Below are 26497 nucleotides of genomic sequence, written 5' to 3' on the forward strand. Positions count from 1 at the left end.
CTATTGTATTACCCTAGCATAACCATCAGCATCTGCACGGAGAAAAGTGAAAAGCTACTGTATTACATCAGCGTCCACACAGATAAAAGCTATTGTACCACCACCAATGTCCGCAGAAATAAAAGCTATTGTACTGCCCCCGCATATATATATATATATATATATATATATATATATATATATATATATATATATATATATATATATATATATATATATATATATATATATATACACATATATATATATATATATATATATACACATATATATATATATATATATATATATATATATATATATATATATATATATATATATATATATATATATACACACACACATACACACATATATACACATATATACACACATACACACATATATACACATATATACACATATACACACATACATACACACATACACATATAAATATAAATATATTCATGAAACTTTAAGAGGGGATGCATCTTGATGAGTACTAAACCTCTTCACAGAAGTAGGTGACTGACTTATATTTCATGTTCACCAAGCACTGTTTATGTCAGAATCAACTAGATGGTTGCATGCATCCTGATTAGTATGCGACTCTTATAGCAAAAGAAGGCATTAGGTCCAGGTCAAAGAAAAAGAACAAAACATGGCCTGAAATGATTTGGATTCATGAAAATATTTTTCGTTCATTAACCACATAGCAGCCACTTCCTACTTTGAGTCCTTCTTTGAAAGAATTTATTTTTGTGAGCTAGAGAAATAAATGGAAGCTGCATGGAAATTATGTTTTATGAGCTTGGGAAATAATTCGAAGATGAGTTACCTTTCTGGTATAAAAATTACGTTTTAATGAAGATACCGCTATAAGAGTCTTCATTCTCAATCTTACCGTATTCATCAACGGTGAATGTTTTTTCAGCTTTCATTTTCTGCAATAATATCAAAGAGTTAATTTGTGGTATTAAAATATCAGTTATAAACAGCATCTAAAAATCTGCTTATATTTTAAAGAAAATGACTTCAAATATAGGTATATTTAATGTTCTTATATGATATCTTTTCTGACCTAGCTGACAAAATAGATATTCTTCCAAAATATAGTTCATCATAACAGTCATGTCTCTGTACACAGTAATTGCAAGATCTCTACATTTTGTCTGGAATTGTCTCTAGTTAAAAACAATATTACGAAACCTTACAGTCAGCCATATCTTGATATTTATGTGTCAACAAAACTAGCAATTTACAGCAGCAGCAACAACAACACTAATAATAATATCAATAAAAATAATAATAATAATGATTCAAACAGGAAGCTGACCAACATTAAGATAAAAAAAACCAGATTAAGGTACCAGCACAAAGGCTGCGAAAAAAATGACCATAGTAACAATAATAATGTTGATGATGTGGATGAGCTTACATTCATGACCACGGTTATTTTCCACTCTCCCAGAATGGGCTGATCTGACATGATTTGCTGGCCCTGAAATACACCACTTGGATCCTCAACTCCTTTCCACTGGTTTATCTTGTTGCCGCTAGGGTCCTAGATAAAAGAAATGATTGATTGGGTTGTTGGGGTCCTCGAAACAAAAATAGATTGAATAAATTTTTAGGGTCCTCGAAACAAGGACACATTGACTAGATTGTTATCACAATGAAACGTTTGAATAAAACTTAGAATCTACTTTCTGGCTAACTTTTCTTTTGGTGGGGGGCATTTAGAAAGATTCAGTGATGAGTAAGTCACTTGAATTAAAATCACAAACAATGTAGGACTGTTTTATTCAAGGACAGGGCAGCATTTATAGCTAAATAAATATGGGACTGTATTTTTTATTGTATTCAAGAGCATGGCAGTATTTTTAGTGAAGTAAATGTAGGATTGTGGTTTCTAATTTTATTTAAGGACAGGGCACCATTTATATCTAAGTAAATTAATCAATTAACTAGTTTCTAAATTTCCATTGAAAACGGGTTTTCTTTAATGTGTGTGAAATGATGTATTAGTTAAAATCTATTTAAATAATCGTGACATGTATGCCATTTTTTATTCACTCGATATTGTAGGTTCATGTGCAAACTTCTTGTGATGTCCTATCCGATAATTTATTTACGCATGTGATGAAAATCTCTATTTTGTCATTTTTGGTGTTGCTGCTAAAGTAATAAGTATTTCATCTCATGCCTTATGTGTGAGTCAAATTATTGCATGAAATATCAAAAACCAGATCATGTACAGCTGAAAAATATCTTGAGGTAACGCATACCAAAAGAAACAGACAAATTATATTTCTTAAGCAAAGCACCATGAAAGCTTTAAATCTGCAGGAAGTAGCATTTTCTGCTCTTGTTCAACCATCCTGTTCCAACCCTGGCTTTTTCACCAATACTGACTGTTACGGTCCATTGCCAATGATGGGTGTAACAAATCAAAGTTGCAACACCAAATAATCAATCAATACAAAGTATATCCCTCACTCTTTCATATCTAACAAATATTTTACTTAATACAGAAAAAGAGATATATGCATGTTAGAGACCTTATTATCAGAAGAAAATAAGGAATAGTCACAGGTGCATTTAATGCCATCGCCAAAATCAAGAAATGGTCGAAACAAGCCTTAATGTCAGCAAATTGCTAAAAGTCAACAATTTAGAAGGATCACCTTAGACCTTTTAAATATTAACAAAATATCAGCAACGTGAATTGAAAATGAACCCTACTGAATTTTTCAACTAGGCCTTGTATTGAAAACAGTGAATTGTATATGAACCATACCAACTTTTTCAAGTAGACAGTGTATTGACAATATATATAAAACTACATATAGAAAGTAATGCAGACCTTAGGGAATTCTTGGATATTAAAGTCAAATGCTTACTGTTGCCAGTGGGCATGAAGGAAAAATAGAGACAATAAATAAATGTAAACTAGTAACATTTTCTTTTTCTTTTTTTTTTTTCCCCTTGTTTACTAATGGTACCAATCTGAATACAATTAGGTTCTCACACTGGAAAATTCCAAGATGGAAAGAATTTAGAACACTCACTTCAAGTAGAAAACTATGGCAAAAATGGAAGGATGAATGAAGGCAGTAATGAATCGTATTGTAAAGCTTGTCAAGAATACCATACACTTACATTTAATTCATCTGGCCTAGTCGAGAATACCATACACTTACATTTAATTCATCTGGCCTAGTCGAGAATACCGTACACTTACATTTAATTCATCTGGCCTAGTCAAGAATACCGTACACTTACATTTAATTCATCTGGCCTAGTCAAGAATACCATACACTTACATTTAATTCATCTGGCCTAGTCAAGAATACCATACACTTACATTTAATTCATCTGGCCTAGTCAAGAATACTATACACTTACATTTAATTCATCTGGCCTAGTCAAGAATACCATACACTTACATTTAATTCATCTGGCCTAGTCAAGAATACCATACACTTACATTTAATTCATCTGGCCTAGTCAAGAATACCATACACTTACATTTAATTCATCTGGCCTAGTCGAGAAAAGAGCTCCATCTCATCGACCTCTTATACATTATAATCTTTAATCATGTGAGGCAACACGCCATTTTGGGCAGCAGACATTCAGTAATTCTCAGACTTTGAGGTTTCTATTTATCTCCGACACACACATGAATGTACATAACCCCAGGAAACCATTGTCACAAGATGTACGTGTGATGAATATAAAAAATGTATCCATCTATATATGGTGTACGGCAAACTTGGTCGTTTCCCCATAATTGTCAACATTAAATGTTGCATGATAAACTATTGGGCTAGGTGGGTTATTATCGTGTGTATTCTGTCTTATAAAAAACACATTGGTGACAATTCCTATGACAATAAATGGTTACTTGAAGTAAAATCTGTATTAGATAATGCTGAGTTAAGCTACGTATGGAGAAATGAAAGTTTTTTTTTATCAGTTAAATGGTTAAAATAATTCAGTAGCACAATGAATAAAATAGCATAACATACAATACACAGCATACAATACATAACATACAATACACAGCATAAAATATCATAACATACAATACATACAAGCTCATTATGTTCTGGTTCTTTTCTTAAACACCTCATAAGTTGTAAGCTTTACAACCCCAGTAATAAAGTGTTGACTAGTTTTTATTTTGTCCCTATAAACTAGTCTGTATCACATGTACTCCCTGATCAGAGGAATATTTTTTTATCATTGTGGACAACTTACATATAAATCTATGTCCATCAATCCTTTTACCACCTTCAAGTCAGGATTAACCGCCAAGATCCTAAAATGCACTGTAAAATATAACATAAATATTAAACTTAAATTGATTTTAAATGTCAAACAATTCTAATGTAGGACAGCACTTGAGACCCAAACAGGACTCCCAACCCCCTAATCACCCCATTTTAAACACTGTCAATAATGTTTAGACCCAAATGGGAAATTAACGTTAGGTCACCATCTTGGTTCATATATATTACTTTCACAGGGTAAGCTTTTAACAGCTTACATTCTAAATGAAATGCCGTAGTTTGTTTTGCTTCATTAAGTAATGGACACAAAAGTATATCAATCGGGTGCATCAGTTCCAGATTGGAGGGGTGTCAGAGAGAGTGAGAAAGAAGAGAGGGGGAGAGAGGTAGAGAAAGATAAAAAACATTTATTTAAAAAAACAGCACCATTTTAAAAGTCAACATTTTTAATGTGCTCCTTACTCAACAGTTAACAGACCATGCCAATTATTACTATTATTAATTTTTTCTGGATGTATGTGCATGTGAAACACAGAAAGATCGGGAGAGAGAGAAAGAGGAAGAGAGGTGGAAAGAATGAGACACGAGTAAAATACAGTTACAATCATAATTTAAGTCTAAATCAACATATAAAGTCTAAATCAACATATAAAGCCCAACAAAAAGGGAATTTAAAAAAAAAATTGTATCATAATAAATATTACAATTCTCACTGACAGTCAGTTGTGCTTTTTGGCATAATATATCAAATTTTTTTTATTGATCAGTTTGAAAAGCAAGTTTTATTTTTGCAATGTTCATGTTGAATGAACACAGTATGATTTTACTTGTGTGCCGTTCCTAAAATTCAGTCATCGTGCAGTGGCTGTAGACTTGACTTCATTACTATCCACATATCATGGAGCAGAAATCTGGTTTTGCATAAAGCATTTAAATTTGCAATGTTACAGTACAAATCTTTCCTTGAAACTTCATACAGCCCTCATTTTGTTAGCTTGAAACAAATAATTAAATAACATCAATATTCATCTTCAAATTTTAAGGCACGATTTCTGTCACATTAGTAAAACAAACAGCATTTTATTAGTGATTTGATTGGTTAGAACTGTTTTCAACACCTTCACACCTGAACCTGCCTCAGATGAATTTCGACCATGACCTGCTATATTATGTATCTCATCATCCATGGTTATCGTTCGCAAGGGCTATTTAGCTTAAGATATTTTAAATACTAAATTTTTTATCAATAGTAGTTTGGAATGTAAGATGAGTCATGTATGAAGCACATGGATTCATTCACAAAGTTCCAAGGTTGAGAGGTATTTAAATTTAAGGTAAACATGACATGCATTAAATCCATAACTTGAGTTCTAAAAGGCCAAGCTGATCTAATTTATGATTATTCAGTGTTAGAACAGCTGCTCTATTGACTGATAGTTACAAAATTCAATCCACACATTGCATTCTCTCTAACACACATGGTATTCTATAAAATTTATTTGTAGAATTAGGCATTCTAAGTTGTAATTATCAGTCTTGAAAGGGTTATATTGAGAGACTATAATCTTTTTTTTAATTTAATCATTTGTTGGAATTACAGTGCCCTAACATTCATTTAAAGACCATTTGGATACATAATAGCCTTACATTATTATCATGAATTCATTTCAGGACATTTGGACTTAAAGCTGTACAGAATTACTGTGAATTAATTTCAAGACATTTTGGAATTATAACAGTGATTCTTTATTGTTGCTAAATCATAATAGTACAGACTATCATTTGTAATACCTTTGAAAATATTCGGATTAATCGAAACTTTTGGAATCTATAGAGTACTTAGGGCTTTATGAATGTGTTTGCAAGAATGTAGTTAAGTTATTTTTAATTCTTTCATTTTATATTTCAGAGAAATAAATTACATTTTTTTAAATATACTAAACTGTTGGGTTCACTCTTTCTTGTTACTTGTTTTAAGACCATGGAGTTTTCTATTTATTTACTGCCTGTCAGCCAAAGAAGGAGTAAGTGCTTTCTTGTGGCTTACCTGTTTGTCCTGGTTTGTATATTGCTTTGTCAGTTTGTATAAATACTGAAGCACTCTTTGGCTCATAGGAAATGCTATGTGATTTCTTGAAAGACACTCCACCCTTCCCTTCTATGTGGATTTCATACGTTCCTGAACTAAGGTCCTGAGGTACCTGTGAAGAACAGTAAATGTTTGTTTTAATTGTTTTATATCCAACAACATGCTTTTGGAATCTGTATTCTAGTAGATTTAATTATTTTTGCTATTTTTAAAATTCTTCTGATTTTTTCACGACTGAATGTCTATCTCTCTTTAATATGTACGTATGTATGTATGTATGTATGTATGTATGTATGTATGTATGTATGTATGTATGTATGTATGCACACACATATGTAAGCTGGTACCTATACTGTTAAGTATGCATAATTGAAATAATAAATATAGATCTTTATACAAACTAGATGGCATATATATTGAATACAAAGCTAATTAATATATACTATGAAATAACGCTAAGTAGGCTACTGTTAGAACAAAACATTCTGGGAGATGTTTTTGTTTCCAGTAGAGGTTCTATTAGTATTAAAAAAGACTTTAGAGGTACTCAAATATTTAGCCAGTTTACAGAAAATGGCGAAATACAGAAGATTCCATTAAGGGATGTGTTACAGAATAGTGCAAAAAAAGAACTTGATGTTGTATTAGAATGTGTGTATGTGTGTGCAATCATTATAATGCAACATGACACACTCACACACATATATAGCTAGATAAACAGATATACATACATATATTATACACACACATACACACACACACACATACACACACACACACATACACACACACATACATACATACATACATACATACATATATATATATATATATATATATATATATATATATATATATATATATATATATATGTGCAATAAACTAACGAACAGTGCGAAACAAGTATCCAGCTAATGTGAGTCTTATTTAAAGGCAAATACAAAACCTAGACAAGACAAACAAATAAAACAGAAAAACGGTTATGTTTGCAAAACTTTACATGGTTGTTTCTACAGGAATTCAACCTTTTAACTTTATTATGTGTCAGCTAGTTTATTTCCGCTTGTTACTGATACTGGAAAATATTTGTATTGACCTAGAAATTGATGAGCCATAATGACATTATTTTATGTAAATTTATGTAAATGCAGATTATATCCCATATATTTCATTGTTACAGTAGTCATAGGCTATTAAGCAAATTTTGAGAAGTATTTAAAAGAATCTGAGCTTACATAAATAAACATAAATACACATATATACACATATACACACACATATACACACACACATATACACACATATATACACACTGAATTGTCGAATTTTGAATTAAAGAAAATTTTAAAGTTGAATGCATTGAGCATTAAAATGTTATCGCATTTAAGAAAGAAAAGACTTTGTGAAGGGTCACTTCGACCTTTATTCGTTCATCTCCCCCCATGGCAGTGTAAACTTCAAAGGGATAACATTCCAACTCAGTGAAATTGACTGGGGTATCTTAACACGGTCCTTAGAAAGTAAACATTTGAGCTACCAACCCTAACCGCTTGGTAGGAACCTATGTCCACTTATCATTTTTTCAAAGGGAAATTGTCAGGTACTGTCGTTCACGGATACCGAGCTGTCTAAACCTGATGAAAGGAATTATTTCTTTGGGAAAAATTAGGGACCGCTACCTATGATTGGGCAGAATAAATTAGGGCGTACACTTTAGAACAATCAGACTTTAAAGTGATGACCTTAGTTAAAATTCTTGAGTCTGAAAATTTCCTAGAAGCGGAAACTTAGTCTCGACTCCGTGGGAAGCATACAGAGTTTAGTGCTTTCCTCGTGAAACAAGGAAGGGACCGGGTGGTCGACTTACAAAAAGAAAGACATGTTTAGTGCTAGGATGCACAAGTTCTGAAAGAAAACAGCAATAAGGTACGCAATTTTAGTTTCACATAATATTCTATTATTTGATTGTTTTATGCAAACTTGTTTGTTATGACTAGGTTTCCATATTATGTATCGTTTATTCAATTCATGGAAATGTGTTGATGCTAGAGTTGTTATGCAATATAGTTTATTCAATTTCATTGAAAGTGTTGATGATAGAATTGTTACGCAATTTACCTTTTAATTGTACAGTTATTAGTTCATTGGTAGAATTGATTGCATGCGATCCAAATGTTCATATGTGTAGGATTTCATAGGGTTATATGAAATAACTTCCTTTGTTTGTTAGGACGATACAGAAATCAAGAGTTAACAATACTTAATTATATCTGATTTTGTAATGCTTGGATAATCTTGTAGGTTAATGATTGCTGTGAGTTACATTTGTGAATTTCATGCAATAGTATCGAACAGTAGCATATGTAAAATAATATGGTAATATTTGGTAGACGTTCACATGGTAATTTAAGACTTGCCATTGGAAGCGAGGTCAATGTCCTACCGTACTAAATCAGAATTTACGCGGTGTGTGGATAGCAACATGCTCTGAATAACGTAAGTGAATCGTATGTACCTCTAGAGAGTGGGGTATACAGAATTATGGGGTAATTTTGTCCTTTAAGGAACAGCTTTCTGAGAGTCCGGGGAAGGAAAGAAGGACGAGGTCAGAATAAAAGAACCATGAAGTCCATGAAGGGGAAAAGCACAGAGCGTAGGAACGATGAACTAGGAGACGTTGATATACGGCAAAATGGGAGGAAGGTGATGCAATTAATCGTGGACATTGCGCTCTTTTCACCTCTCATTTTATGATGATGAAATAAATCCGAATTAGACACACCTGTTAAATTCTACTGATATGATCTAACTTGAATTGGAATTGCCGTTATAAATTTGTTCTGATTAAATTTGTTATTTTCTTGTCAAAGGGGGCTCGTATTACCTTATTTCTCCCCAGTATTCTCGCTCAGTTCAGTTGAAATTCCATTCTTCTTTCACTCCCGCCGGGCTATAATATCGAGGAAGGTCATCTTCTAGATAACGCCAGCCAAACCCAATTAACTAAGAGAGCGACGTTACACACACACGCACACACACACACACACACATATATAGACTTGCAAACTTTATTATCATAAACCTCTCCTTCACGTTCATCGTGTTTTCACTTAATTCGTACCCATTCGCTTTCGATCTTGTTATAGGACGTCCCAATAATAATAATAATAATAATATTAATAATAATAACAATACCACTACTATTACTACTACCACTACTAATTTATTATTATTATTATTATTATTATTATTATTATTATTATTATTATTATTAACTCACCATTACATCTAGCCTTGATTCTGAAAAAAGTAGAATAACAATCTTATAATACAATAAACTAGTCTGGCGGTACAAAATAAGATCTCATTCGCTACTTATATTAACATTACATTTGTGCCGTTGCAACAGTCGTGCATTTTGCAAAATCGAAATTTATCAGCAGATGGTCGTTGTTTGCATAAATATAATTATTGGTATGAATCAGTGTTTAACGGACTTTCGAAGCGTCTGTTGTGCAGAAGTTAAACCAATAAACCAGGTCTTTATGTTAATTAGCATCGCAAATAATTATTATATTTAAGAACAATATCAATTTCTTATATGAATACAAATTTTTACATTAAACTATTTTCCATTTTGTTTTGTGGGTATTTTTTTAATTTATAATCTTAGCACGTGTCTCTTGACTAGTCCTAACATAATCAGTAATGTTGAAGCATATTTACCCTCAGCACCGGTAAACATTTGACTTGTCTCTGTCACAACAGTAGGGAGATCATTTGGTTTCTCTTGGATGCGTTTTAGTGACGCAGTGACGCTAACTGAGGCAACATTCGCTTTTAGAATTGTTCCCCTCACAGTCAGGGGTATCCCTGGCCTTATTGTCTGAGGAAGTACGAACATGTATGTGCTAGAATGAAAATAGAAAAATATATTTATTCCAAAATGTTGTCATCAACGTTATTGCTCGAATAAACCAATCAAAAGTCGATATTGTGTCATTTTAACAGATGATTTACTCGGAAATACCCTACATCAACTGATAAATCTATCCTAATAACCAAAATGTTGTCATGATGGAACACAAATATTATGGGGACATTTATCTGTCGAAAATCCCTTTTGAAAAAACAAAATCCAGTAACAACGATGCTTTGCCTTTTTCAATTTTATTTAATAATTTGAAACGATTTAGAAACTAGTCCCATAATTGCATACATATCAAAGGTCAGTTTCAAATCTGATCAACTGTTTCTGTAATTGGCTATGGATACAAGGTCAGTTTGATCAACTGTTTCTGTAATTGGCTATGGACACAAGGTCAGTTTCAAATCTGATCAACTGTTTCTGTAATTGGCTATAGACACAAGGTCAGTCTGATCAACTGTTTCTGTAATTGGCTATAGACACAAGGTCAGTTTGATCAACTGTTTCTGTAATTGGCTATGGACACAAGGTCAGTTTGATCAACTGATTCTGTAATTGGCTATGGACACAAGGTCAGTTTCAATCTGATCAACTGTTTCTGTAATTGGCTATGGACAAAAGGTCAGTTTCAAATCTGATCAACTGTTTCTGTAATTGGCTATGGACACAAGGTTAGTTTCAAATCTGATCAACTGTTTCTGTAATTGGCTATGGACACAAGGTCAGTTTCATCAACTGTTTCTGTAATTGGCTATGGACACAAGGTCAGTTTCAATCTGATCAACTGTTTCTTTAATTGGCTATGGACACAAGGTCAGTTTCAAATCTGATCAACTGTTTCTGTAATTGGTTATGGACACAAGGTCAGTTTAAAATCTGATCAACTGTTTCTGTAATTGACTATGGACACAAGGTCAGTTTCTGATCAACTGTTTCTTTAATTGGCTATGGACACAAGGTCAGTTTCAATCTGATCAACTGTTTCTTTAATTGGCTATGGACACAAGGTTAGTTTCAATCTGACCAACTGTTTCTGTAATTGGCTATGGACACAAAGTTAGTAGATATCCAGACTGTAATTGGCTATGGACACAAAGTTAGTAGATATCCCGACTATATATCGTATGTTATGATTCAGACGCTGCTTTAGGCATGTTGTAACAACCAAACTTCCTTTCATACAAGATTGTCTATACTCGAGAATATTGCCTTTAAATTGGGTAAGTTATCTCTCAAAATGGAATCAGTGTTAATAACAGGTCGATGTTTTTCATGCATTTCTGCATTTGGTGAAATCAGCTTCATCAGTCTTAGGGATTATCCTGAACCTTTTGAAATTATAAACAAAGGCGGTCAGCGTTTCATCCTTACATTTACAGACCATTCGTTAAAACGATATAGCAAGATAGGTTGTCACGCTCGGGGCCATTGTTTAAGTATCCAATGAGTTACAAGGAAAATGTTTTTGGAGCACCCATTTCATGCACTAATAATACGATTTGAATAGGAAATTATATTAACTCGAACAAAAAAAACAAACAACAACAGGGTATGTTAGTGAGATACGACGTGAACCAGTTACATGAAATGGAAGAAAACCAAACTCATATGACTGTTTATAAATTACAACAACAAAACTAAAAGACTGAGATAGAACAAGCAGCAAAGCACATGATGAATCAAAAGCGTGACACTCAAAATTAATTTGTGAACAAATTATCTGATTATGATTATATAGATTACCTTCCTCTTTTACAAAATCATTAACAAATTCAATCCCTGTTTGAGGCCATGTTTTATAATACACAGTTTCCCCACCTATTGTAATATAAGGATTAAACGCTATCTATGTTTCTAACATGAATCAGCTGTGGCCATTTTAAATGATCTGTTTAGTTCTAGCAATCACTCGGAAACATCCACCCCAAAACGACTGCGGTTCTTATTATACTGAGTTATGAAAATCTATCGGAAATATATAAAAATTATCAACATTTTATTTTACTGAAACTGTAGCAAACGTTTCGATTATACTCGTCAGAAATCTTTTCCAAGCCGAATAAATTTCAAAGCATTCATAAACTTAAATTATGTGATTTATATTAATTTCTAGTCATGACGATTCCTCAGGATAGCATTCCTTTTGATTTCGTCAATTGATCCATGCTATAGAAACTTGCAAAATATTTATTTCATTATGATTCTGCTTAGATGGATTTGGTATGGCAATGACATATGATTCGTTTTAGAGATACCCAAATGCTTTTTTGAGACTTAAATGCAGTTAATAACCCTTTCTTCCCATGACTTAAAAAGTTCTTATTTTCCATACTGATTCTATGGATAATTAGGGAGTTGTATTTGTTTTTTCTCTTCAAGTTAGTTGAAAACTGTACACCTTAGATAACACACTCGGTACAACCGATTTACGTTTATATTCTGGATAGGATTTCAATTTACTACCTGTTCCATTTCCGATTTAAACCAACTTTAATTTTTCAATATTATTTCATCTTAAACTTTGCTAGCAACCCTAATTTCACGAAGTATTTAATTTGTAAAGTACACATTGATATTATTTTTCTTCAGTAGAGTAGACATTTTCATAAACATACTTAACGATTTTTAATTTGGATGACCTAGCTTGATATAATGTGCAAATTAAAGCACATCATACAAGTTCATAGATACCTTGAAAAGTTTCACATCGTTAGATTACAGATGCTTTTAATAAGTTTTTGTTTTGCCAATTTTGCACAATGAAATAACTGATATAACGTTTAAACAAGTAATATTTTCGGAAGATGTGAATGACAGACAAGTGCAACTTTAATAATAATAATAATAATAATAATAATAAAATTTATGCGATATTAGTATACCTGATGTTACATTCCAATACAGTGTTCATGTTTAAAACAGGACTGACCATTTAATTTTCTGGACGGTGCCTGGCATCTTTTGGAGAGAAAAATGTCCATACACATACAAACAACATACATATATATACCCGCATACACACACAGAATACATATAACACGCACACTCGGATTTGTCTTTCTGTATATAAGTATCCCACTTGCCAAACAAAAGGTCACGAGTTCGAAACACGCGGAGGCATCTCAAGTGTTTATTTTATATACTTTTTATTTTTAGGTTCAAATATTCTTTTAAGCTCGCTCATCACTTTTTTTTTTTTTTTTTTTTTTTTTTGTTTTACTTATTTTGTTTGTATGTTGAAACTTTCCTTCTTCCGTCTTACGACGGGCAATCCGGCTGCCAAACAAGAGGTTGCCAGTTCAAACTCACGGAGGCCATTTACGAAACTCCCTCCAGCATATCAGTTTTTTTTATTTTTTGGGGGGGTGGGGGTATTTTTATGTTCAAACTTTCTATATAATGTAATCCCTTAAATGGGGTTTCTTTGTCTCGGTCCAAACCCCAACATAGATTCTATGACTTTCCGTGTGTCCAGACTGAAAAACAACAGGTCGCGAGTACGAAGCTCCCTCCAGCATATCAATTATTTTTGTTGGGGAGGGCGGGTATACATATATATATATATATATATATATATATATATATATATATATATATATATATATATATATATATATATATATATATATATATACATACATATATATACATACATATACATACATACACATACATACATATATATATATATACATACATATATATATATATACATATATACATATACATATATATATATATATATATATATATATATATATATATATATATATATATATATATATAATCACTGATATTGCATGTTATGTCTAAATGAGTCTATACAAAGTAATAGATACCACACATCTTGGAATGTTTTTTTTTCCCTTCTAATTAATGAAGAAACGTGACTGACATCAAGGTGAACTGGAATGTAAAATGTATCAGCCGACTGTTTCAGTGTCTTCTCGTCTGACTAACATGTGACCGCTATATGTCTTGAATTATGACTGTCTCGCATTATACTAAAAACATTTTCATAAATCAACCTTCAAATGACGTTGGGGGTCTGGTTTTGAAATGACGATTCTTGTTGTGTTACAACAACACTATCATTATTAACGCCACTCCCGCTATCACACACGTAGCTAGAATCACGCACACGGACCAGCATATATTAATAACGTCAAATAAACAGAGCGAAGTAAATAAATATGTAACAATATTCTTAAGTTAAAAAACAAGAACATTTAATTCATGAGAAATATCTTGTCGGAAGCTTGCTTTTGTATCCGATCTTTACATGTTTAATGAAAAAACAAGTAGCTAAGGTACGGTATTTCTTGCGTATACACAACATTATTTCTTGCGTATACACAACATATTCGTATGATAGGAGATTACCATAGAGGGACATTCTTTTCATGTACGTTTTGGCAACAATGTGTACGCAGCTGCTTATATGATTATATCGATTGCTACTCCGCAGACGGTTGATTTTTTTAAGGTATCAATTGAATTTATCTTTATGTTATAACCGTTTCAAAGTGGGTTTTTTTCCTTCGGTGAAAATAGGTAGAGAAAAGGATAAAACGTATTATGTACATGATGCGAAATAGTTGTTTTCAAGTTCAGGTACTTGTAAGGATATGTTTATTTACTCACTTTTCAGCTGTAACATGTGAGGTTGCCATACAAATGACAGCAATCGCTAAAACCCTTCGCCAGATGGCCATATTGCTGTAATGAAATAAGAACATGTACACTAACAAAAGTAAACGATATATTAACAAGCAAATAAACAAAAACAATAAAATCGATTGATCAGTGAAACAAACAAACACAAAAAGACTGAAAGATAAGAAAATCAATAGGTAATACATAAATAAGTAAACTAATGGAATGGTGAGCATTTTGCTTGCGTAAATATAATTCCCTTCTCAAGCATTGCTGAAGATAACAAGTCCACAGTAAAATGGGCATAGCTCTTCTTGAAATAGGGCAAATACAATAATCAGTCAACATTGAATATCTTCTGACGGTGACAGTTATAGGTACTAAGTTTCACAGCAATCTACAAGCACTACAAGTGTAGCTGCATTTACAAAATTCTGTAAATGAATGCACCCATATGTCATCCGAAACAAACAATAACGTTTCCACAAATCAAAGGAGCACGAAGGTGTCGTTATATGACAGCTATATCATGCATAAAGTTTCACAGCTGTAAATGTGTCTTTAGATGAAAGCCATAACATGCATCAAGTTCCACGGATGTCTTATGTCTTGAGTTGACAGCCATAGCATGCATCAAGTTTTACAGCTGCCATGTGTCTTGAGATGACAGCCATAACATGAATCAAGTTCCACGGCTGTCTTATGTCTTGAGTTGACAGCCATAGCATGCATCAAGTTTTACAGCTGCCATGTGTCTTGAGATGACAGCCATAACATGCATCAAGTTGTATAGTTGTCACATGTCTCGAGATGACAGCAATAAGATGCAAGAAGTTTCACAGCTGTCATCTGTCTTTAGATGACAGCCATAACATGCACCAAGTTGTACACTTGTCATATGCCTCTGATTTGTCAATATGCGCATCTTCCAATGACGACAGTAACATGTAATAAGTTTAATGGCGATCCATTCAAAAATGAGAATACCGTTAGTTTTGTTCACAAGATTATGGCATACACTACATCCAATCCCCTGCCTTTTCAGTCAAACCAGTTAATTGATCCTCTAATTTTGGGAAAACAGTAAACGGTCGGTTTCCTGAACCATTATGGATTAAATGCGTATTCAAGCAAAGAAATATATTCTTAACTGCAAATAACTTTTGAATATTATTTGTTTAAAATGAATCAGTGCTTTTGTTTTCATATACACAGTGATCTAGTAGATCGTTACGTGATCCACGTACATGAAAGGTTCGTTCTTGTTCATAGAAATGAATTAAGCTGCCTCTGCCACATATTTGAGGTCTTGATCACGCTAAATGTTGAGGTATGTGTGATTGACATAACAGTAGTTTACAAGTAAAAGAAGGAGCAATTACTCTAACAAATATAGCAGGGACACATACATTTGTCGATATGCATATCCTCAGAACAAAATCATAAAATGTCCCAAGTTTAATATACTTCATTCAGCTATAACATGTCTGTCACTGCATTCAGCTACAACAGTCTGTCATATACTGCATTCAGCTACAACAGTCTGTCATACACTGCATTTAGCTACAACAGTGTTACACACTGCATTCCGCTACAACAGTCTGTCATACGCTTCATTCAGCTACAACATTCTAACAAACGCTTCATTCAGCTACATGAGTCAGTCACACACTGTATTCAGCTGCAAGTCTGTCATAGACTGCATTCAGCTACACTAGTCTGTCATAGACTGCATTCAGCTACAACATTATGTCACACACTGCGTTCAGCTACAACATTATGTCACACACTGCATTCGGCTACAATAGTCTGCCATACACTACATTCATCTGCAAGTAGGAAAGGGCAACAAGTCTTATCAAAATTGCAGGAATATAGTCATTTGGCAAAATGCGCAACTTACGTTGATGGTCATATCATATTCCAACCTTCACAGTAATTCATTAAAACCCGAGGGGCAAGTTGCACTAACGATTTATGTATACCCTCTACAGAGGCACTGGTATAATAACACAAACTGAGTCGGCTCTCATTTTCTACAATCTGTCACGAACTTTTTCCTGGAGTAAAACTGGATACTTTGTACTTTAGGGAATTTTGTTTTAGTCACTATATAAATTATAATTTTTCTAGCTATAAAACAAAGTTAGACATTTTACAAATAAAGAATTGGCGAACATGAACAAATAACGACAGGCATATTTAATCTTAACATACCCAGTGTACCGGTACACGAAGAAAATTGTCCACGGGTCTGCAAAATATTGAATATCTTCGTTTTGAATTGGTCTAATACTAATAACTGAATGGGTACGTTGTTACGATCTCTCTCTCTCTCGTTCCCCCTTTCGTATATCTATGCACACAAGTTAAGTCCCCATAACGATGTGGCTGATGCGGTCAGTATTGTACCTGTGACATTCTATGAACTTTCTGACAAGATCGTTTCCACCCATACACTACAAGCAGTTAGCACGATATATACCATATCGACGGAAGTACCTAACAATGCGTCTATAGATGATGCTGGAGGACGTCCCATCATTGGAACATCGCATCTTCGTATCACAACTTCGATTCGTTACACGAGTTTCGTGTTGCATCTTGCCAACTTTGCATCGTGACTTCGCGATGGATAGAACTGATCAAGCTGACTCTTACGGTACGCCATAGTTTAAGCGCCTTCTACTTGCGCTGGACATAGCGCTGAGCATTCGTAATCTGACACGTGCCTCTATTTCTCTAATGATCAGAGCGCGCGTCCTCCGTAAGTGATTAATTTCACTGCTGGTTTATCTTTCTGACCTATGATGCAACTAGTCTGACAAACCAGAGTGTGTGTGATTATGAGTTTAAACGTAGCTTTAAAAAAAACTTTCAGTCCCATCACTACGATGTCTGCAATGTGGCAGTTTATAGTGATGACTAGCACTGAGGCATCATGCCGCAGACATTTAGAATGATGTCCAGCCCAGTCACATTATCCTGACACCAGGCCGACCAGTCCTTACACTAACCTCTTAATGCTGAGCGCCATGCGAGGCAGCTGTTAGTACCATTTTAAATGTTTTTGGTATGACACGACCGGGGTTCGAACCCGCGACCTTGCGCATCCGAGGCGAACGCTCTAACCACTAGGCCAACGGAGCCTTTGCATAAACTAGACCACAAATCTGTATTTATAACCGGACGGACAATTCCGGGTCGAATGTAATCTCTTGAGTGAAATGTGCATTTCTGATGCATACAAATCTTTTTGGAACTCACCCACGTACAGTTTAAAACCTTACTAGTATTGGGTAAGAGCTGTATGTAGCAACTAAATGACCACAGGATATATCTTTGTGTTATTCAACGTGGATTCACAATCAGAAATATGATCTAATCCTGAAATATTATGTACATGTTGAAAAAAGGACCCTTCAGCAGATGGTTGTTCAGGAGACAAGTACTTGTCTAGATCGTACACCGATATGTTGCGGACATGCTTTCAGGCAATATCTCTACTTATGCATAGATGATAGCACACACAAACACACATATTCCATCAGTACCAGCACATATTTTGGGAGTTTGGTTTATCGAGCTAGGATGCAACCTACAGCGCACCAGATCCAATTGTGTAACCAACACACTCACAGTCAAAGCTTGGAAAACTTAAAATTAGGGCTGAGGCCACATTATTTCTCAGCTGACTTTAAGATTTCTAATACTCTTAAAGCCATTTAAATTTTGCATCTTTCTTTCAATGCATATTGAAATGTTTTTCTTTCTATGCATATACCATAACAAATCTCCTGTAAAAACTATTTTTATTTTTACAAAAATTATAACGCTTGCGTCCCGTGTGTTCCTAAGGCCGGGTGGTGTGAACGTATGAAGAGCGTCCATTTTGGAAGCATACACAGGTATTCGATTCTTAATACGCAGCCTAAATAACACTTTCATCATAGGAAAGATACATTTGATACATAGACTGGCGTTAATAAAATAATTTCTTTTCTGAAGTTTACATTTGGAGTGTATTATACTTAGACCTGCATAGATAACACGTTGTCTTCCTAGGAAGTGATATATGGAGGGTGATACATAGACCGGCCCAAGTAAAACTTTTTCTAAGGAAAGTGACAGTTGGAGATGTGATACATAGACCTGCCTAGAAATACTTTGTTAGGAAAGTGTCAGTTGGAGTGTGTGATACAGAAACCGGCCTACATAGGCCGGTCTAAGAATCACACCGCCCAAATGCCGCTTTCTTAGGAAGAATTGTTATTTATAATGTAATTTCTTCTTAGAAAAGTGGCATTTGGGCTATGTTATACTTGGACCGGCCTAAGTAATACACTTCATTCTTATGAAAGCGACATTTGGAGGGTGTGATACATAGGCTGGCCTAGATAACATACTTTCTTCTTAGGAAAGTTACATTTGAAGTGTGTGATACATAGACCAGCTTAAATAACCTTTTCTTCGTAGGAAAGTGACATTTGGAGGGTGTGATACATAGATCGACATAAATAACAATTTCTTCTTAGGAAAGTGACATTTGGAGGGTGTCACGTTGCCTGCCCGCGATTACGTAAGTCCAGAACAAAGGAATTATTAGAAGCCATGTATATATGTTAGACTCCGCGGATATAGTCGTCCTGTTCGTAATTGTTACGAGAACCAGCTTTATTGGGTGTCAAAAATCACACGTGGACGTTGAAAGCTTTGTTCAAGAACAAAGGACCTTTATTGGCGTCGTAAATCTCACCACGTTGACAGACGGCCGGAGCATTGTCTGCTAAGTTGAATAAAACAGAGTGGAATCGATATCCAGTCGGAATTGAGAGAGGGTATGGTCACCATTTCAATCCGAATTTAATTGAGTAATTTAGACTAGAAACTTCAGTAATTGTGAAACATCGTGCTGGAAAGTTAAAGCAATAGATAGTTCCGAATGACGTCATCAGCCGCCATATGTGTGGTCATTTGGCAGATTGACCGTTGACTTTATATGGTGTTTGGAAGTTGAAATAACTTCACTAATCTCTTAATACTTATGAAAACTACATACATATACAGAACGCAAATCAGGCTTTCTGCTAGTATCTATATTTGTGATTTATAAGTTGACCTTGCTTCAGTGTGCCTTGTTAAAAATGATAAATTTTGGTAATCGGCTATGGGAGAAACTGCCAGGTTGCCCGTCGTCCAGGTAAAATGGAGAGAATATCGTCTGCTAGTGGCCTCATCGGGAAGCATCTATAATTCCGGGAAAGCCACTCGTAAACTGGCGGGAAAACTTAGGAAATTCTAAGGAAAGACAAAGCTTTGTAGTCAATGAGTTATTTGCTCGGTTGTTGCAGAATATTACGGCATTGTAATTGTAATTATGTGCAGTATGTATACTTCATTACTAGAATCGTTAGTACGTAGAATTATATTTGTAGTATTTAATTTACATGCGTATTTGAGAAATGAGCTATGATTATGTTGTTGTTGTTGTGGGGTTTAACGCCATTTTTCAGCACGATAGGCTATACATGGCGGCCAGTATTAATGGTGGAGGAAGAACCCGGAAAACCCCGGAAAGAACCACCGACCCACGAGAAGCTACTGGCAAGCTTTCTCACATGCCCACATTGGCTGAATCTTAGACTCGAACCGCCGCAGACAGAGGTGAGATGGTAGTGATCCGTAACGAAGAGCGCTTTAGACCACTCGGCCACTCGGGGCCCCGCTATGATTATGTAAAGAATTGTGTAGATTGCTAGCTCGTGGTTAGAATTAATATTGTAATTCGCTGTTTGGTTACTTCGTAGTAAACTAGTGCATTTATTCATGTGACATTCTAGATTTTGCAACTGTTGAATTGAATTGTAACATTCGAAAATGGTTGCAGTGTGTAAAATTAGTTAATATCGATATTTGAATATTTGTGTACACTTGTGGGAGTGTAATGTACAGAAATGCGTCTGATTGCTGTGCTATTGTTCAGTATAATGAGATTAAGAATATATATACTGATGTGACGCAATTTATTGATGTCTGTATGATAAGTAGTTGATACCGTGCTGGTATTATGTCGTTGTTTACCATATAAGAGCGTATGGATATTTGGATGTGCACGAATACGTGACCGAAAAAATGTAATAGCCTTTATCTGATGATTGATTGATGGTTTAGTGTGAGACGAAATGGCTAAGGAAATATGCTAAAGTCCTTGTGTTTTCACAGGAAGCTTTTAGGGGACAGACTTCCGGTTTGGTTTAGTCCCGAGTCTCTAGGAGAGCGACGGAATAGAAACTAGTGGAGAAATCGATTGTGAATCGAAAGCTAGTTGGAGAGCAGAGTCAAGGATGAGAAAGAAAAGGGGTAGAGGAGGAGGAACTGGAGAAGGAGCAGTCTAGGAGAAGGAGTTAGGAGGGAAGTCTGAAGGAGAGAAGAAATTGGTGGGATAGGAGAGATACAGTTGAATAGAAAACGAGGACAAGTCGAAAAGGGATCTCACACTATAAATCAAAAGATGCAATAGCTATCACTTGGTCGAGAGGAAGAAGAGTGATTGGGAAACTTATCATTTGACTATAGAATTGTATTAAATTGTTATTCATTTGAATTTCACCTTTTGTGTTCTTAATAATTTAACAGTCGGCATTGCTGACTGAGGGCTCTGAGCCTTACCTCTCTCTCACTAATTTCACTCCCTACGAAATCAAGCCTGGGGTGGGACTTCTATGGTAATTTAAATATATTAGGAGCACAACTCCCCAACCCTACCAAACGCCACAGAGGGTGTGATACATAGACCAGCCTAAATAACAATATTTTCTTAGGAAATTTACATTTGGAGGGTGTGATGCATAGACTGGCCTAAATAACAATATTTTCTTAGGAAAGTGACATTTTGGGGGTTTGAAACACGACTGGCCTAAAGAACACTTTCTTCTTAGGAAACTGACACTTGAAGGGTGTGACGGATATGACTGGCCTGAATAACACTTTGTTCTTAGGAAAGTGACATTTGGAGGGTTTGACACATATGACAGGCCTAAATAGCACTTTTTCCCCTAACACTAGATGTTAGTCGTCTGTTTGACATCAATTTAGACAGGAGTTGAATTAGATAATTAATGTTAGTGATTTCGTTACTATTACAGACGGAGTTTCTCAGCCGACATGTCAGAAACAATTAATAAAGAGAAAGTGTGGTGTGATGGGTTGTTATGCCGCCATTGTGGTAGGTATGTTATTGTTGGGGTGGAGTGCTCCCAATATTCTATTTAAATTATTATAGAAGTCCCACCCAGGCTCGATTTTGGCTGGAAGTTAAATTAGTGAAAGATAGATGGAATGCTCCGAGCCCCTAGTCAGCAATGCCGATGGTTAAATGATTCAATATATAAAAAAGTGAAATTTAACGAATAACAATTTAATGACAATTCAATAGTCAAATGATTAAAATTTCCCAAGTACTCTCCTTCCGCTCGACCCTGTGATAGCCTAGTGCATTATTTGAATAGTAGTGTGAGATAGCTTTCCACCTGTCCTTGTATTCTACTCATCTGTGTATTCTTCTCTCCTATTGTTCCTCCAATTACTTCTCTTCATCCAGACTTTCTCCAAGTTCCTTCTCCTGGACTTATCTATACTCATCCTCCTTCTCCACTTTCTCCTCCTCCTCCTCCTCCTCCTCGCCTCTCTCCACAGACTAGACTTGTCGACTCCGACTGCTCTGCTAGTCTCACTTCCGTCTCCCTCTTAGAGACTCTGGACTTAAACTGATCCGGAAGTTATGTCCCCCAATAAGCTTCCTGTGAAAACACAAGGACGGTACGATATTTTCCTAAGCCCTCTCATCTCAAAGTACACAAACATTCAAATATTCATGCTTTGATATATCCATACATCCGTATTAACTAATCTGACACACTTCAACCATTTTCCAAATTCACAATTCAAGCATGTGTAAATTCTAACATATCAAATGAATAAATGCATTAGTTTACTACGAAGTAACCTAATAGCGAATTAGAATATTAATTCTTACCACAAGCTAACAATCTACATAATTCTTTACATAATACTACAATACGCCTGTAAATGAACACTACAAAGGTAATTCTACGTACTAAACGATCCTAGTAATTAAGTATCATTCTACACATAATTACTATGACAATACCGTAATATACTGGAAATATCGAACAAATAACTTATTGACCTTTACGAAGCTTTGTCTTTCCTTAGAATCTAATCTTTAAGTTTTTACCGCCAAATTACGAGTGGCTTCCTCAGAATAATCCTATATTATTCAGCAGTCTTCCATGGCGAGACTAAATTTGCGCTTGCTAGTTAGAAGTTTTAGTTCGGATAGAAATTCTTATCACGCCCTCTATTTCAATTCCGATTGGGTGTCGCTTTGACCCGATCCAATCAAACTTAGCGGACAATGTCCTTCTCGCCGTTTGTCCACGTGGGGACGGATTTAGGACACGCCCCAGTCCCTCGCGGTTTTCTCTGATCTTAGGCCTAAGCTGTAACACGTAGGTGGGAAGTCGCGCGATCCAACGCCTGTGCCGATTCAAGATGTCGGTCTTCTCTCTGGTTATGGTAACCTTGCGTAAGAGATTAACTCTAGCCTGTGGCAATGCTTAGACATCAAAACCATGGCTTGTAATAATACCTTAGTTTGTACACGACTTACTAACTGGGGCCGAACAAACGTGACAGAAGGAACACATTTTTGCGTTGCAATCGTATCGAATCCTTCAAGACATTTTATCTGGAAAAGTTTTCTTTATGGATATTGAATAGTTGCGAAATTTTCAATCTCCTCCATCCCCAAGTTTCGAATTCAATGAATTGTCAGTATTCGTTTATGTTGTCAATTCCAAGCATTTTACCTTTCAAATAAATAGACCTGTATAGAGATATATACAAGCAGGTTTCATATATTTTAATGAAATGTAATATAATCGATGAGTAGTGGATTAAATCAGTGTAAACTATGAACATATTTTAAAGTCTGACAGAATGTATTACGAATATAAAACTCACAGGATATTATATACATACATACACATACATACATATATAGATACATACACATACATACATATATAGATACATACACATATACATATATACATACATACACACATACATATGTACACATACATACATACATACATACATGCATACATACATACATACATACATTGAATACGAATGATATGGCGAATAACAGTCCTTTCAAGTGCACTGGATCCAGATCCAGCAAAGAATCACGTGTATCAGTGATTGATTAAGGTAAATGCAATAAACTGACAACGAACTGTGCAAAACTAGTATCTAACTAGCCTGACCGCTTTCGACTCTTAATTAATCTTTTTCAGTGGCAAATACAAAACAGACAAGACAAACAAATAAAACAGAAAAACCGTTGTGTTTGCAGAACTTATATATATATATATATATGGAGAGAGAGAGAGAGAATCATGGTGTGTTACATTCCCCGCCCCCATGACAGAAAGAATTCGACAAGAATTTTAATTTGACAGGGATGTTTGTTTTTTCTCTAACCTGATACAAGTATTGCCCAATGAACAGCCGGCTGCACAGGTAAAAATTGCAACTAAAAGATTCGCGACAGCCGACCATGCCAGATAACAGATTCAAGACTTAACACTGACGATAATTCTTTCTCTCTAAAGAGTTAGGTTTGTGAAGTAATTATTTCATTATACGATATTTTATTGGAGTATAGATAATGTTATGACCGTCCTGATGTTCATTTACACAATAGCAAATAAATAAGGTAACTTGTAAATAAAATAATGATATTAACACATTACATGCAGACATATTCTGACTTGTTTATAGGAAGAAAAAAGCTATAAAAACTCACATCGCATATACTACTAGTACTGCCGCCTGCCAACTCTAATTCCACTTTACGTTTATCCAGTATCTTCTAGCCTTGAACAGTAGAAAGTCGAGACTTCCAACTTTCCAAGAAGAAAAGAATATGTTTACTACAAGATCCGTATTTGACAATTTATAATCAGGTTTTTAACTCTGGATGTCACTCAATACGTCTTATCTAGCGCCATTCCTAGAACGCCCTTGTGGTTTTCTTTATGATTAATTAGACTATATGACGTGAAGACTGCGAGAGCTTATGGTATGGCTGTGTCCAACGGCTGTCATGTATCCGTCAACAATTGTTATTCTCAACTTCTAAAAAACCACTGAACCAATTTCAACCTAGCTTAAAAACGTTTAGGTTCAGATAGATAATCGCTTTTAGATAGTGATAGAAGCGAAACAAAATTAAAAGATAAAACAAAAACAAAACTCACACAACGTCGGTTTAGAAAATATCAAAGCTGAAACATGCACGTCAAAATATAAAATGCATCGAAAATAATCACAGCTGAAAAACAAAACGGTACAGAAGAAAAAAAGTGATAAAGTGAGTACAATTTTGCCCCACAAGGATGATAAATAACATCATAAAAGAAAAGTTACAGGAATCAGAAATATAAAGTTGAAAGCTGAAACAATACAAGAGAAAATAATACAGGCTGGTCTAGGAGATTTTGGAAGCTGAAAGGTACTAAAATGGCAATTTAATTAAGGCGAAGGTTAAATATCTTTCAAAGGACACGGTTCGATAAGGGTCGAAGCTGGCCCCCAAAATACTGTTAAATTTTTGCGTTTTTTTATAAGTATTTTTTTTTATGGTTATGCTATATCCTCTATATGGCTTCTGCACACACACACAATATATATATATATATATATATATATATATATATATATATATATATATATATATATATATATATATATATATATATATATACAATAAAATAGTGCCAAATAACATTTAATTTTGTTCCTCAATAAGTGTAATCAATCAAAAACTAAGTTATTGCCAGATTTTTTCATCTTCGAAGTCTTCATTACCTAGCAGCGCAGAGAAGAAAACGTTTGACTGTGACAGAAGACACATTCTAACCATCTGACTCGCGTGCAAATCTGGTACATGATCCCGTTTGCGCTCACCCGAGACAAACAGAATAATGAGGACAAGCTATTTCTTAGATCATCCATTAAATGTCCGTCGCCATACTGGCCTACTTCACAGTATAACACAAATGTCATCTTGTGTTTCTTTAAACAAAACTGACGTTCAAATGTTGATTGCTCTATGAAATGAATTCTGATATTGAATGTATGAATGTGCCTGTAGCCTGGAATGTGTTCATGTGCCGATGGCATGGAGTGTGATGATGTGCTAAGTCTTTTGATGTATCACAATAATGTAATCCAAAATGTTCTTGCCTGAATTCAATATAATTCCAAAATATTGTTACATTCCAAGAATATAACTTATGAGCACTTTGTATTTCCAGTGAATAATAATTTGTATAAAAAAACTATATATTTAAAAACTGAACAAAACAAGACTGACTCTGCTTCATAATGTTAAGGCAAGAATGAACTTTTAGGTATACAAGATTACATACCCTTCCATTTGACCTAGATAGC

General features: G+C 34.6%; 1 protein-coding gene and 1 long non-coding RNA gene across 2 annotated transcripts in view; both read right to left on the bottom strand.

Annotated features, from left to right (window-relative positions):
- LOC149807098 (CD109 antigen-like) overlaps window positions 1-17246 on the bottom strand; it is a 68412-nt gene extending 51166 nt beyond the window's left edge. The window contains exons 1-8 of the mRNA XM_089961954.1: window positions 17171-17246; window positions 14942-15016; window positions 10096-10280; window positions 9650-9669; window positions 6328-6481; window positions 4249-4319; window positions 1421-1546; window positions 887-926 (exon numbers count right to left, since the gene is read on the bottom strand). Coding sequence (XP_089818080.1) covers window positions 887-926; window positions 1421-1546; window positions 4249-4319; window positions 6328-6481; window positions 9650-9669; window positions 10096-10280; window positions 14942-15012 — 667 coding nt within the window. The 5' untranslated portion in view covers window positions 15013-15016; window positions 17171-17246. The remainder of the gene's footprint in view (window positions 1-886; window positions 927-1420; window positions 1547-4248; window positions 4320-6327; window positions 6482-9649; window positions 9670-10095; window positions 10281-14941; window positions 15017-17170) is intronic.
- Window positions 17247-22354: 5108 nt separating this feature from the next.
- LOC149807099 (uncharacterized) lies at window positions 22355-25129 on the bottom strand. The gene is made up of 2 exons (XR_016421789.1): window positions 24849-25129; window positions 22355-22752 (listed from the first exon to the last, which is right to left on the bottom strand). It is a non-coding gene; the product is annotated as an uncharacterized LOC149807099 (long non-coding RNA).
- Between the last annotated feature and the right edge of the window lie 1368 nt (window positions 25130-26497).

This window comes from Sinohyriopsis cumingii, chromosome 1, assembly GCF_028554795.1.
Source record: "Sinohyriopsis cumingii isolate HCF-2022 chromosome 1, ASM2855479v2, whole genome shotgun sequence".
Taxonomy (NCBI): Eukaryota; Metazoa; Mollusca; class Bivalvia; order Unionida; family Unionidae; genus Sinohyriopsis; species Sinohyriopsis cumingii.